The 16,265-nt window shown below is 36.0% G+C and overlaps 1 protein-coding gene across 1 annotated transcript in view; it reads right to left on the bottom strand.

The window, feature by feature from the left end:
* LOC111048985 (polypeptide N-acetylgalactosaminyltransferase 5) overlaps window positions 1-16,265 on the bottom strand; it is a 35,401-nt gene that overhangs the window by 6,926 nt on the left and 12,210 nt on the right. The window contains 8 exon segments of the mRNA XM_039426927.1: window positions 235-263; window positions 1,038-1,199; window positions 1,202-1,218; window positions 3,870-3,893; window positions 3,895-3,978; window positions 7,398-7,605; window positions 9,126-9,236; window positions 9,239-9,291. Coding sequence (XP_039282861.1) covers window positions 235-263; window positions 1,038-1,199; window positions 1,202-1,218; window positions 3,870-3,893; window positions 3,895-3,978; window positions 7,398-7,605; window positions 9,126-9,236; window positions 9,239-9,291 — 688 coding nt within the window.

Genomic DNA, 16,265 nt, shown 5'->3' with positions numbered 1-16,265 from the left:
AATTTAAAAGTTACAAAATTAATAAGCTTCAGAGAATAGAAAAAGGTTATATACAGTAGTATAATGCTTAGAGTAATGAACAAATTTACCTTTTATATAATCTAGGAAGTTGATTTGAAAAATCAACAACTTTACATAAACATTTCCTTAAAAATATTTTTACTGTGTTTTTGAGGGGCGCGACAGTCGAGACCGACGACATTCGAGGCCTATGACCGTAGAGGACTATTTTACAAAACAGTCCTCTACGGTCGTGGCCTCGACTGTCGGGAGTGTATGAAAATTAGCGTGGCCTCAACTGTCGCCTAACGCAGGCGACATTTGAGGCCATTTTGCAGGAGTCCTCTGCCGTCGCAGGTCTCGACTGTCGGGGCTGTACAAAATTAGAGTGGCCTCAACTGTCGCCTAACGCAGGCGACATTTGAGGCCACTTTTTCAGGAGTCCTCTACCGTCGCTGGCCTGAATGTCGCCGGTCTCAACCGTCGCTGGTCTCGACTGTCGCAGGACTTTCTGTCGTTTGCCTCGTTGACATCGACCCATAACAAACAAACAACTGTGGAATCTATATGGATTTGAACTGAACTGATTAACTTGAAATTTTGCATATAGATTCCCAATTAACCGAGGATGGTTATAGGCCTATTTTCAATTCTTCAAGATTTCGTTACGTCAAGTTTTCAGTTTGTCAAGACCCTTGAGGGGCACGGTTACCTGCTAGTGATTAATAAATGAACAATTATTTATTCAGTGACGATTTAGTGAAGTATTTTTGTTTTCAACTTTTATAAATTCTAAATTCTTAGTTTATATATATTTTGGACTCAAAATTGGACAAAAATCTGTAGAGTGTAAACATAACCTATTTTTGGACAATTTCTATCTAAATTTGGGAAAAGAACAGTTTTGGGCTTTAAACCTGTTGTTCCTTTCCCAATCATTCATAATTGAGAATGACATTGTATGTATCAATGTTATACATAAATAGATAAATAAATGAGTAGATAAATAAATGGATAAATAAATAATAAGATGCAACTGACCCGAAACGACATTTCAAGATTCTCGCCTCCCCAGATGTCCATGCCCTCGTCATAGGAGCCCAACTCGTAGAAGTACTCCTTGTCAATGGAGAACAGGCCACCCGCCATTGTGGGGGTGCGCAGGGGGGCGGTACGATCCCCTCCTCGACGGTCCATTCCCGCTGAGGCACTCGGTACCTGTTAAATTCATCAATTAACCGTTATTCATTAAAACTCATTACCACCTGTCGAATTCAGCTTTCATGAAATACCATGATTTGTATGAATTAAATTTAATTAAACACTTTTTTATTATTTATTATTTATTCATTCATACAATAAATACATCATAAAAATAATAGGGAGAGGAAAAATAAGTACTGAGATCCATTAACTGTCAAATTCAGTTGTAAATCAATCAATTTTGACTCCTGCTAAACCAGGAAAATTCAAAATCAGAATCACCAGCCCAATCATTGTAATTCACTGTAAAAAAATTAAACACTTTTTTATTATTTATTCTTTATTGATTCATACAATAAGTACATCAAAAATGATAGGGAGAGAAAAAATAAGACATTGATCCATTAACTGTCAAATTCAGCTGTAAATAAATCAATTTTGACTCCTGCTAAACCAGAAAAATTCAAAATCAGAATCACCAGTCAAATAATTGTAAATTCACTGTAAAATTCAGCTTTCTAGAAATGCCATGATTTTAATGAATTGTGTATTCAACAAATTCATCAAAACTGCACTGCAAATAAAATCTCCTTCTGCACCGCCAACAAAAGAGAGTGTTGAATGGCTGTATAGAGAAAATATAGCATAAGAAGAAATCCCATGGTGTAGGACATTTATGTTCCGAATTTCACTGTCAACTCAAGCCGATAGGCCAAGTAGTTATTTTTCGCCACACTGCACAGAAAGCAGCTGCTTTCCAGTCCCTACGTAGATCTGAAAGACATTGTTTGCAGACGATTCTCGTCTGACGTCAGAACAGGTTTCTTTCCGGCCTAGGCCGGAAAGAGTACCCTTTCCAGCCGCTAACATATGGAACTAAGAAAGGTGATCAAAAAACAGCTGAACAAAAAACTTTTCATTATTTGTGTTCATTATTCAATAATTAAAACATTTATAATAATATCATCTTATTGTCATTTGAAAGAATAAAAAAGTATAAACTCAACCTCCCACATAATTGAACATCATCTTTTAGGTTATTTAGACAAATCAGAATAAAAAATAAAAATACTTGGACAATTTCCTGATATTCAGATTACCTCAGATTTGCTAGAGCTATCACCTTCAACTTCTGATTTCGGAAGTGCTTAGTAAACAACTATTCTCATATATACCGGCTCATATATACTATTCTCATGTTTTTCCGGCTCTCAATCTTTTCTAGTCTTTTCTGCTCTAGGTGCGAAATATACTATTTCGTGTAGCAATGTGACGCTGGTAGTTTGTTGTATTGTGCCGTTCTTACACAATTACACTCCCAACAAAACAGTAATAATAGACCGTGGTCGACAGTATTCGTTCAATAAACATGAGAGGTATTACTGAGTTCAGCCATAGAGAAACAATAGCATAAGTAGATATCCCATGGTATAGGGTGTTTATGTCACAACTTTTACTGTTATCTCAAGCCGATTATGGGCTTGATAGTCCTTGCTATTCTTTCCCGTGAAGCTGTGTGACGCTGGTAGTCTCTCATACTGTGCCGTTTGTACACTCTCACCCAACAAAACAGTATAAATCGACAATAATCGGCTTGAATTAACAGTAAAGCTCAAATCCCACTTACGCGACTCAAGTCGAGAAGTGACTGCGACTCTAGCCTCTTCTCGACGCTGCATGTGTTTTTAAATGGTGACACTCAGACCAGTCGATTCTACAGTCTGTGTAAAATAATTCGAGACTTGTCGAAAATGTCTCGACATCAACGAACATAATCATTAATTAAAAAATAACTATAGGTCAGATAAAGTAATCCAGACACCAATAGAAAGGAGACATTCTCCCCGTTAATTTGATATAAAATTATTACGCATTACGACGTCCCATGACTCTGAGAGAAGTGATATTCAAAGCAAATCTTTGTGATGTTTTAAACTGCAATTTCATAATAAAAGTTAAATTTCCTTTTAATCCTTCAACCCTGAACTTTTTTTAGCACTACTAGGATATCGGGGATGATATTCTACATCCAATTCTGACGTTGAATTGGGAATTTGAGAAAGTTGCAATTTCACACGAATTGGCAATCTTGTAATTTCTTCGGATGGAGGGCCAAGTCTCAACTAATTTTATACAGACTATAGTCTCCGCGACCTCACGACTGTGAGACTGAGTCGAGCGTCGACTCGACATGTTGGTCGAGCCTCGACTTGAGTTGCGAAGTACCGTGCATTTATAATGAAAGTGAGGTTGTTTTTTATCATTTTAGATGGGACAATAATAAGAATTAGATAAAATGATTTTATATTCATAATAATATTATTATAACGTTTTTACATACTATATAGTGACGAATTAGATCTTATATTTTTAATAGAATAAGGTTAGAAAATGGAGCAGCGTGGAACTGAAGTAGTGACAATGAGGAAAAAAGTAAGCTTGAGAGACTGGAGTTGTATGTTTTCAGTCGAGGTAGTGTGAGTTGAGCCTAAAAGTTGCGACATAAACGCCCTATACCATGGGATATCTACTTACGCTATTTTTCTCTATGGTTCAGCTATATTTGGTAATTACCTTTACTATGAACCTGGAGAAAACTTGTTCTCTATGTATTACTCATTGATATGTTAAAACTAATTAAATTTAGGTTGGGTAGGCCTACTGACCATCTGAAGTTGAGTTCCAGTTGAACCACCCCAAGTCATGTCCGACGCTGTGATGTACTCGAACGTTTCGTCCGATATCACATCGATGACAGGACACACCACTGTTTTCCTGCAAAATTATAACAACAATGTTACAATAATCTATATAATAATAATCTAAATTGTGCAGACGCTGAAGGATTGTGAGAAGGAGTGTGATCTTCGGAGAGGAGGAGGAGGAAAGAGAGAGACGTGAACCCTCCCTCAAACAACTGAAAGGATATGACTACGTTCTGGGAGGACCATATCCACTGCCTCTGGAGCACCGGGGCAGACGAACCGCGTTCCATGAAAGCTTTTGACAGTTCATAAACCGGTCGCCATCTTTTATTATCCTGCACCGATGCAGAATTCATGAACCGGTCGAAAACATTATGAGCCACAAAAGACTAACCGGAGCCGGAGAGCTCCTATTGGTCGAACGTTTGAGCGTCTGCTGCTGTCATATGAACATTTGAAGTGAAGAGTGGACACTCACGAGAAAAGTTAAAGTTAAAATGGAGGATCAAAGCGAATACGAGGTAATTTATTCTTTTGAAGATAAACATTATAATGCATTATAGAGAACGAGAAAGTCCATTCATTATTGCGGGTAAGTTTATTATTTGTATTATCGACCATCAACTTAGTTTGGTATGACTATTTTATTAAAATAAATTATGTATTGTTCGTCATCTAATGTTTGTGCTATGTAATATAATCCACTTTGTGTGATCCAAACATTTCAAAAGTGCGCGCCAAACTGCATGGATCGGTTTATGTCAGCCATCCCATGGGAACACTGACGGTGCACCATAAAAAGCTGGTTTGGCAGCCATTTTGTGGTGCACCAGGGGCAGTGGATCTGGTCCTCCCAGAACGTACTCATTATCAGAAAGAATTAAATTAATGTGGGCACGCAGGCGAATAGAGCAGCAGAATAATAGTGACCTAAAATATTTTTTGTGTAGTTGAGAAGTTGATATTGTGGTAATTTAATTATTCATATTGAATGAAAAAGACTAAGAAATTGTCAAAAAACCACTGAATTATTGATAATTATACAGAATAATAACCGAAACCGGTCTTTCTAATATATCAATAATTCTGTGGTTTTTTGACAATTTCTTAGTCTTTTTCATTCAACCTAAAATATTGATTGTATTGGACGTGCTCTATCAAACGAGCTATTCGAAGAAAAATATCTAAATAAGCTAATAATACAGTGTGATTCAAAAAAGAATTTATAACTTTGAAAATTCATTTAAATCTTATTAAACAAGGTACAGAGCTGGTTTTGATGTTGTTTTAAAGGAAAACACTCCAAGTTTTGACTCGCGTAGTCCGCTAGTGCCTTGTCGCGCCGCACAAGCGCTAGCGGCAGTTACGTCAAAGATGGCTGCCTTCACTGGACCCGAGCGTGCTAGCTGTGTTTTGGTTTGAAAAACGGCATAGTGAACCTTGATATGTTGCAAACATTTTTGATACCACAGATCGATGAGGATGACCGAGAACGAAATGTTTTCTTTATGCAAGATGGCGCACTACCACACTATCTGACTGACGTCCGGGATTTTCTTAATGACCGCTTTCCAAATAAGTGGATTGGCCGAAATGCACCAATTGCATGGCCCCCTCGTTCCCCAGACTAATATCGCTGGATTTTTTCTTGTGAGGTTTCATAAAAGATATGGTGTATGTACCTCCTTTGCCAGCCACTCTACCTGAACTTAGAGCAAGGATTTGCGCTGCTGTTGAGCAAGTTACACCTGAAATGCTAGTGCGAGTCTGGGAAGAAATCGACTATCGATGCAGGATATCGTCTGCAGGATAACCAACGGAAGTCATATAGAACATCTCTAGTTTAAGGTAAAAAAACTTGAAGTGTTCAACTTTAAAACAACACCAAAACCAGCTGTGTACCTTGATTAATAAGATTTATATGAATTTTCAAAGTTGTAAAGTCCTTTTGGAATCATCCGGTATAATAATTAGGATGTCCCAATTGCCGGTTTGGCACTACAACTCTGTATAGCAGCATTTATTTTAATTTGAACAAATTAATCATTTTATGTATCCCATTCTTACTATTATCATGCTAAATTGAAGACGGAAAATCATCTATTTAGGAAGACGTGAGAATTCAGATCCATCAACATTTGGGAGAAGATCCGTTTCAGGCTGAGTTCATCGATCATGCTTCTATGATTATTTTTTTTGTAATATATTAAGCCCGGTTGCAAAAAAGCCTGTTAAATTTCAATTATGATCAAACTCGACGAGAAACAATCAGAGAAGGTTTTTCTGAGAAGAAGACTTCTATGATTGGTTATCGTGACATTTAATCGGGATTAAAAGTTAACAGATTTTATGTAACCGGGTGTTAAGAGTTACTAAAGTAAGTATGCAGTAATATTAGATATTTTGGGTGACATTCACTTCATGAGTTTCAGTTGATCACGAATCAGTTGTTTAGGAGTGTTTCAGTTTCTCGAAATCTCAGTTCGTCAAGTACTCGTTGCTTTCAGAAAGCTCAATGAATACAGTGGCATATATTCAAATTATATTTTCTAATAATACCAGCATATTGTCATCTAAGGCTCGACTCTAGTCGAGAGCATGTGTTTTCAAATGGTGACAGTCGCGGAGACTAGAGTCGACTGGTCTGAGTGTCACCATTTGAAAACACATGCTCTCGACTAGAGTAGAGTCTCTTCTCGGTCTGAGTCACGTAAGTGTGAGTTGAGCCTTAATCATCCAAGTGATCTAAAATTATTTTTATTTGTGGTAACATTTTGAAAGAGCAAGTTTATCGACATAAACCCCGTACTTTAGATGACTTGAAAGCGGCGATACGTACTGAGGTGGTGTTGATCACTGAGGGTACACTGCAACGAGTGTGCAAGAGCTTCCTCAACAGAATAGAAAATTGTCTCCGGGAAGAAAAACGTCACATTCCTGACATAATTTTCTCTACGAAAAGTAAATGGCATATACTCACAACCATTTTACTTGAGTTGAATAATTAGTATCTTGAAAAAATAATATTGTTTTTTTTTATTTCTAAAATGTAAATGTTTCTCGTGGTCACTCTGTATAACTAGTAGTTCTGTGAACAGTAGACCTCACGCAGTATTCTCATCCACAAGTACTAGATTGAACTATAGACCTTATGGAATACAGCAATAGACTTGCTTCTCCACACATCTGTGTAATCACTTGTCGACTGATTTATGATGAATAATTCTATAGTCTGATTTTTCTCTAATATTGGCGTATGAAGGAGGCTCCTTTTTTTTTTTATTTTTTTATTCTGAAATTTCCAAAAACCTTGTATATACGTCGACGCGCAATTAAAAAGGAACATACCTGTCAAATTTCATGAAAATTCTATTACCGCGTTTCGCCGTAAATGCGCAACATTAACATTTAAACATTAAGAGAAATGCCAAATTGTCGACTTGAATCTTAGACCTCACTTCGCTCGGTCAACTATAATGATTGACTGACCGATCCTCGACAATCCTGGCGAGCAGCGGTTCGAGCCAGCCTTCTGCGCACTCGCAGTGCGCATCGAGGAATGTGATGACCTGCCCCTTCACGTGTTTGGCACCCAGCAGGCGCGCCCTAATCAGCCCGGACCGCCGTTCAGTGCGGAACACCCGCACCGGCACCGGCAGCAGCGCTGTCTCCCGCTCCAGCCGCTTGCCAAGGTGTTCTGCAAACTCAGCAAAGAAACAAATAAATTAGACTTGAGTCATTTATAGCTAATAAGATAGAATTGAATTGATCTAAAACAACTTTATAACTACGACCATAGACGAAATATAGGATAAGAAGATATCCCAAGGTATAGTGCATTTATGTTCAAAAATTCACTGTTAACTCAAGCCGATAGTCCTAGTAGTTCATCTATGTGACGCTGGTAGTCCCACATACTGTGTCGTTCTTACTATCTCACCCGACCAAAACAGTAATAATAGACAGTAGTCGACAGTAATCGGCTTGAAATAATGAAATATTGGCTGGAAATTTGGAACATGAACAACCTATACCGTGGGATATCTTCTTATATGCTATATTTTCTTTATGCTCTGAAGCTAGTTACACACACATCGATTTTTGGATGTACCGTACGATATTTTGCCGTCCTTATAAATTCTATTAGATTTAACAGATGATATCAAACATTTATGATGTTTGTCACGTTTTCTCTATGGTATCACCATAAATGACACAGTATCACCACATGTGAGACAGTATCAACACAATATGATACAGTATCATCTCCACTTGACACACAACATCATAATTTGATACAAAACTTCCAAACTTTGAATTACAACAAATCATGGGATATCTTCTTATGTCATCTTTTCTCTACGGTATCACGGTATCACCAAATATGATACAGTATCAGCACAATATGATACAGTATCAACACAATATGATACAGTATCATCTCCACTTGATATACAACACCATAATTTGATACAAAACTTCCAAACTTTCATCAATGAATTCTACAAACCATGGGTGATCTTCTTTTGCTATATTTCCTCTATGGTATCACCATAAATGATACAATATCAACACAATATGATACAGTATCATCTCCACTTGATACACAACACCATAATTTGATACAAAACTTCCAAACTTTCATCAATGAATTCTATAAACCATGGGTGATCTCCTTATGCTATATTTTCTCTATGGCATCACCATAAATGATACAATATCAACACAATGATACAGTATCATCTCCACTTGATACACAACATCATATTTTGATACAAAAGTTCCAAACTTTGAAAGAATTCTACAAACCATTGGATATCTTCTTATGCTATCTTTTCTCTATGGTATCACCTTAAATGATACAGTATCACCACACATGATACAGTTCAACACAATAGGATACATTATCATCTCCACTTGATACACAACACCATAATTTGATACAAAACTTCCAAACTTTGAATGAATTCTACAAACCATGGGATTATATCAGGACTTCCTATATACCGGACCTGCGCCTGCAAAAAAATGGCCGCCGTAGGTGGTGGCCGGCATTGATATTTCAAACGGGAACTAGACGAACTGAGATTTCGACAGACTGAGACGCTCTCTAACAGCTGATTAGTGATTTTCCACATACGGCGGCCATTTTTTTCTAGACTCGGGCCAGTAGTATATAGGAGATCCTGATTATATCTTGTCTATGCTATGACTGACCTCTGTCGCTGGCATCGTCGACAAGGATGACCTCCTTGAGGAGGGGGCGGGGCGATCGGTTGATGACACTCCAGACGGTGCGCAGCAGAGTCGACCAGGCCTCGTTGTGAACACTATCACTATGGACGTGGTCGGCAGCTTACCAGGGTACACCTTGTCCTTGCATCTAGCCACCAAACCAACACAAAACATCATTAAACAATAGTAGAATTCCCTGTGAAAATACAGCGAAATATCTAGGAATGACATAGATGTAAAACTGAAGTGGAAGGAGGCATGTCAAAATCAAAAGAAAACAGCTTAAATAAAAATATGGACAAAGGTATTGGCTGCTTGGTCGCCAATCTTTGAAAACAAGATTATTCTCTACAACCAATTTGGGTGGATGGGCACAGAAAGGTACAGAATGGAAACTGTGAATCAACGCCTATCTAACCAATGCTTTCTACATGTCACAAATACTAGACACGTCACGTGACCTTAGGAAGTTCTAATCCTGGTCTTCTGATTGGCTCGCGGCAGTGAACGAGATCAATTGATCCGGATCAATGAAGTGATCCGAACCTCCCATCAATACTATTACAATGCGGAACTTTCTAACAAGATGGCGGATTTTTGCGCCAGGGTACTAGCCAGTTTCCATACTGTATGTATACTGTGGTATGGATCCAACTATGGGGAAACGTAACATCAATATGATATAGCAATTTCAAAGTATTAAGGATTTGGTCAAAGCTCCTTGGCACTCACAAACAATGGGCCGTATACATAAGAGAAAGGATATGCTAATGCTTGTGAAATCTGAAGGAATCCTTCTTCTTCTATTCATAATAATTTCGAGCAAACCTTGTACTTCTAGAGCAAAGCTTATTCTTATACTCGTGGAAAGAGTAAATGGGTATTCATAAATTAGACCATTTACTTACATAAAAAGCATATCCTTAAAAAAGTATGAGTCTGGCCAAGAGCAAACTCATGACTCCAAGATATAGAGGAGTAAAAGCCAACCTTTTACTTTTTTGCTAGAAGGATATCCTTCAAGTATAAGGTAATCATTATGAATACGGATAGAATGAAATGCTATACTTCTACCTTTTACTCCACAGGATACCTTATACTTCTACATTTTACTCTGAAGGATTCCTTCATTTTTATGAATACGACCTGATGACTTGCATAGAGATCTAGCATTCCATTTGCCCAGTGAGATAAGTCGATTTGTCATGCGGCATGAATCGAGACTCCATCATCATGTCAACCCTGAGGCAAGCCAACCACTACACAATGAAGATCTCACCATGAGGCTGAAGAGAATAAAGCCTTTTGAACTAGTTTAAAATCAATTTGTGATAGTGTATGCAGACTATATAATTTTTACTGCTCTCATAATTTCAGAACTACTTGGGTCATCAATGAATGAACTGAAGTGATATAGTTCTTCATAGTGTAAGATTTATAGTGAAATGAAAATTAATGGTTAGTCTGTGAGACTAGTTTAAATGACAATCAACATTTAAAAAAATAAACACCACTAAATAAATAAAATATACTGGAACTTGAAATATGGGTGGGTGAAGTGAATTTGGAACCTGAAACATAATGGTCGAAGGTTTTTCTTGATGAGGTAAACCCAGAATTATATTGAAAAAGTTAACGGGCGAAGGGTTTTATTGATGAGGTAAACCCCACAATTATATTGCAAAAATCAAGGTATATTGAAAAGTTTTTATTCAATCAAACAGAATAAGAATAAACTACTAACTTATTAGAATATGTAATTTTCTCACTTTCGTTGACCCTTACTTATTATAATCTATTATTCCATACTCCCCGGTGCTTCCACCACCTCAAAACCCTAGTGACGTTGACGTTATAATGGCAGTATTTGATCACTGGCCGTATTGTTCGTGGTATCTAAGCAAACTCCAAATAAAGGCAATAGCAGATTGTTCATTAACATCAGAGATATTATCATCTGGCAACGCTGCGGAGCTAGAAAAGCATAGCGCTATCTGCTTTGTTGAATGATAGACAAGGATAGCAACACCAATGTTGATCAAATACTGCCATTATAACGTGGACCTCACTATATAGACTATTATTACACCAATAATAAAATTATCATCTGTTATTAAGGCTGTGCAAAGGCTAAAAATAAACTTTCTACTGGTGATATTTTTCAAAGTTTTTCGATTTGTATACTATCAAGCTATCAAAATAAAAAAGTTTTCACAGGAAAACATTTTTTTCCGATCATTACTTTTTGAGATATGAGCGCCTAAAGTTTAAATTTTCGGGACAGAACATTTCAAGTTCGGTAAAAGATAAATCCATGAGATTTAGAGGATAAATTCTTCATGAGATTGTTGATCTAGTGAAACAAAAATTCCCTGAAGATATCAATTTTTGAAAAAGTTATTCAATTTACCAAAAATAATCAAAAATAACTCAACAAAAAGCTATTTTGGTTATTTTTATTAAATTGAATAACTATCTTAAAAATTGATATTTTTAGAAAATTTTTGTTTTACTAGATCAACAATACCATGAAGAATTTATCCTCTGAATTTCATGGATGTATCTCTTACCGAACTTGAAATGTTCTGTCCCAAAAATTTAAACTATAGGCGCTCATATCTCAAAAAAAAAAATGTTTTCCTGAGAAAACTTTTTCATTTTGATAGCTTGATAGTATACAAATCGAAAAACTTTGAAAAATATCACCAGTAGAAAGTTCATTTTTAGCCTTTGCACAGCCTTAAGATAAAATTATCTTGATCAACTCATTAGTTCAACAGACGGGCATTGATAAGGTTGAACTATTAAGAAATTATGAGAAAAATATCGATAAGTAGTAAGCCTATCCTATTTATAGGATTCTTCAGTTAAGTGCATTTTCAATAGATGATATGAAAAAGTGTAGAACCAACTCAAAACCGATAAGGCCCATCAAACGTCAAGTACTGTATGCTAGCATTGATTATTTCACTATCATCCAATTCAAAACAAAACAATTATCTAACGTTACAAAAACGATATTGAAGCTTGAATTGGGTAACACTTCAATATTGTAGAACATAACCACAGATAAACTTATAAACCTGGCCTGTGACATTTCAAGAGAGACATGACAATCTATATTGAAGCCAAGTCACAACTTGAGAAAGATAAGACAATGCAGTATAGGTTGTCAGTAGTTAATGATGATAGAAGCTCAACTTTTTCCAATTAAATATAAATTTACAATGTGTGTGTGACTAGTTTACAAGTGAATTTACAGTAGGTAATTGGCCACTTTCACCTTGTACTTAGATAAGAGGGAATGTAACTGTCATTACAGAGAATATAACAACAGTGAGCTGCAAGTTTTATGGCAGTAGAGGAAGATAGGAGAGCAGCGCTGCTGATTCTCTGCCTTGCCACTGTCTTCTAAAGAGGATAGCTGATACCGGTGTATATGGTGCAATATTAACTGTTCATTCTTGTTAAAAAAAATCAATCAAATTTTATTCGTTAAGAAGAATTATTTTTCAATGATTGAATAATAAATTTTCATAATTGTGTTCAGATTTCCTGTTATTTCTTCACATTTGTACATTGTCAAAAACAATCTTAACTCAACTTATCGATCTCAATAACTTTTCATAATTGAGATTAAATATTTGGTAATTAATTATATTTCTACATTATCAAAGAACGATCTTGCAACGTTGCAGAGCTAGAAAAGGATATCGTCATCTGGTTTGTCGAATGATAAACAAAGATAACAACACCAATGTTAATCAAATGCTGCCGTTATGACGTGGACCTCACTTTAGCTACTTAACAATTCTTTTTTATAATTCTTTTATTATTTTACAACGCGACTTTCTAGAAGTATTTTAAGCCTAGGTGATGATGATGGGATGAATGATAATACAATGAAGGTAGAGTTATGAATGAATAAAAATTATAGGTTATGCTATCCACTTGAATTGATTTGAGTCCACTTTTCAGTCCAAAAATAGATAAACTAGAAATTTCGAATTTGATTTGATTAAAAACCGAATAAAATATATAGAATGATTACATTCAATAAACTCTCAGAACTTGAAAATATTGAGTTATTAAAAAAATTGAAGACAAAATCTAATTTTTATCCTCTTCCAATGAAAACATTTTCTTTAGTGAGGTCCACATTATAATGGCAGTGGAGAAAGATAGGAGAACAACATTGCCGATCCTCTGTTTTGTCAATGGCTTCTATATACGGTAGCTGATACAGGTTTATTGATGTAATATCAATTGTTCATTCTAGTTTAAAATAATAAATTATATTTTATCAAGCAAGAAATTACATATTTCAATAATTTCATAATGAATTCTCATAATTAAGATGAAATCTTTTGTTAATTAATTATTAATTCTACATTGTTGAAAGACGATCTGGTAACAGAGCAAAGCGAGAAAGAGATAGCGCTATCCGCTTTGATGAATGACAGACAAGGATAGCAATACCATTGCTAATCAAACACTGCCATTAAAAAAATCTGGTGTGGTACACTCACACAACTTTCCTTGCTCATTAAACTGGGAGCCTCATTCTTAAACGACAATAATTTCGAGAAATAACATAATGACGATTGGCGGCAACATAATTATTTGAAACTACGATCAGACTACTGTATATGTGTGTATATAATTGTTTTCAGAGTACTTTTTCCTTTGTGTAAATTGTGAAATCCGATGATTTTTTTAAAAATCGTCAAAACAGCTGTTCTACAGATGAAATATCTCGACTATGTGTTATTTTTATAGACTGCTCTACCTACCTACCACATGCACGAGAAGGAGGTTACAAAGTCCATTTCTGAAGGATGGGGTGAACCCCCCATTAGTTTCCCAGAAATGAGACTCATGCCAGTTGATGGAGCTGATAAATAACTATACAGAGTATGAATTTTAAATAAATCAGTCGAGTAATTTTTGAGAAAATCGTGAAAAACATGGTTTTTCAGTAATTATTCGCCATTTTTCTCGAGAATATTACGCAGCTCCTGCAATTTTCCTAGAAATGAGGCTTATCAACTGAGTCAGTTGATAGGGCTTATAAATAGCTATCCATGGTATAAATTTGAAGAAAATCGTTAGAGCCGTTTTCGAGAAAACTGTGAAAAACATGTTTTTTGGTGATTATCCGCCATTTTTCTCAATAATATTACGGAGCTCCTGGAATTTTTCCAGAAATGAGACTCATGTCAGTTGATAGGGGTTATAAATAGCTATCCATGGTATAAATTTGAAGAAAATCGTTGGAGCCGTTTCGAGAAAACCGTGAAAAACATGGTTTTTTTTAGTGATTATCCGTCATTTTTCTCAATAATATTACGGAGCTCCTGAAATTTTCCCAGAAATGAGACTCTCAGTTGATAGGGCTTATAAATAGCTATCCATGGTATAAATTTGAAGAAAATCGTTAGAGCCATTTTCGAGAAAAACGTGAAAACATGATTTTTTAGTAATTATCCGCCATTTTTTCCGCCATCTTGAATTGAATTTTATTGAATTTCTTATTGTCGGGTCCCCATGGTATAAGGACCTTAAGTTTAAAATTTCAAGTCAATCGGTTAATTAGGAATGGAGTTATCGTGTTCACAGACATACACACACACACATACACATACACACACACACACACACACACACACATACACACACACACAGACCAATCCCAAAAATCATGTTTTTGGGCTCAGGGGACCTTGAAACGTATAGAAAACTTGAAATTGGGGTACCTTAATTTTTTTTGGAAAGCAATACTTTCCTTACCTATGGTAATAGGGCAAGGAAAGTAAAAAACGTGGACCTCACTATAGAAAAATATAGCGCTATCTGCTTTGTCGAATGATAGGCAAGGATAGGATGGCAACACCAATGTTAATCAAATACTGCCATTATAACGTGGACCTAAATATTCAATCAGTTTACAACTCCGTGGATGTTGCCTCCTGTCTTGACAGAGATGATAACTATAAAACGCTCTAGCACCTTCAACAGTAGACCTATCTCTCCAAACAGCAAATCTAACAAACGGTAGAGAAAAGCATTACACTTACAACAATAATTATGTAATATCACTTGTATGAAAATGAAATGTAGACAGTGTTTGAATTCCAATTGTGTCAAGTTTAGTGACCTTGCTGTCGGCTGTCGGCTGTAGCTGTAAAAAAGGCAGCGTATCATGATAAATCCACCATGAAGCAGTGATGCATGCATGCGTTCAAGCATGGCAGAGTCGTGAAAAACGCAACAAATCTGCTTAAAATGTTGGTTTAACAGGTTGGTTTTAAACATAACCCATTTTTAGACAATTTCTATCCAAATTTAGGAAAGGAACAGTTTTGGGCTTAAAGCCTTTTGTTCCTTTCCCATCATTCATAGTTGAAAATGATATCGTATCTTTCAATGTATAGATAAATAAATAAATAAAATGTGATCGAAACGATAGGCTGATGAAAACAATGAAAGTTAAATTATTATAGAAAATTACTAGTACCCTCTTTATATTTTTATATGAGCACAACTAGTTTTAGCACTTACGCCAAGTTTTGGCATGAGTGCTGTAAACTATAATAAGAGAGGTCCACGTTATAATGGCAGTGTTTGATTAGCAATGGTATTGCTATTATTATTATTATATTTTGCTGTGTGAAGCCACAAATCTGAGCGGTGCTCAAGTGGCATACAATGATTATGTCATTTTAGAATGGAGTCACATGAATGCTCTAAAACACTCCTCAATGGTATAAGGACAAGCCTCTACCAGTGTCCTAATTATCTTTGAAACAAATAACTTATAGCTGCTACACAGCCTTATATCCTCGGGAATGCAATTAAAACACTTGAGTCCTGAATAATACGGTCCCTTTTCGAGAAGAGTCAGTCTATGGATAGGGAACTGGAATAATCCTGTATTTTTACCTCGTGTTTCATAAGTATGACAAATTCGGTTAGCAATAAAAATATTTTTGTTTTTTGAACACAAACGAAACAACTTCAAGGAAGTATATCGCTGGAACTGTAAGTAGTCGGAGTGCTATCCTTGTGTCTATCATCCAACAAAGAGGATAACGCTATCTCTTACTCGCTTTGCTCTGTTGC

The sequence above is a fragment of the Nilaparvata lugens genome, chromosome 1 (genome assembly GCF_014356525.2).
Source record: "Nilaparvata lugens isolate BPH chromosome 1, ASM1435652v1, whole genome shotgun sequence".
Classification (NCBI taxonomy): domain Eukaryota; kingdom Metazoa; phylum Arthropoda; class Insecta; order Hemiptera; family Delphacidae; genus Nilaparvata; species Nilaparvata lugens.
Note: the sequence above shows the minus strand (reverse complement) of the source record. Positions and strands in the feature narration are given on the sequence as shown.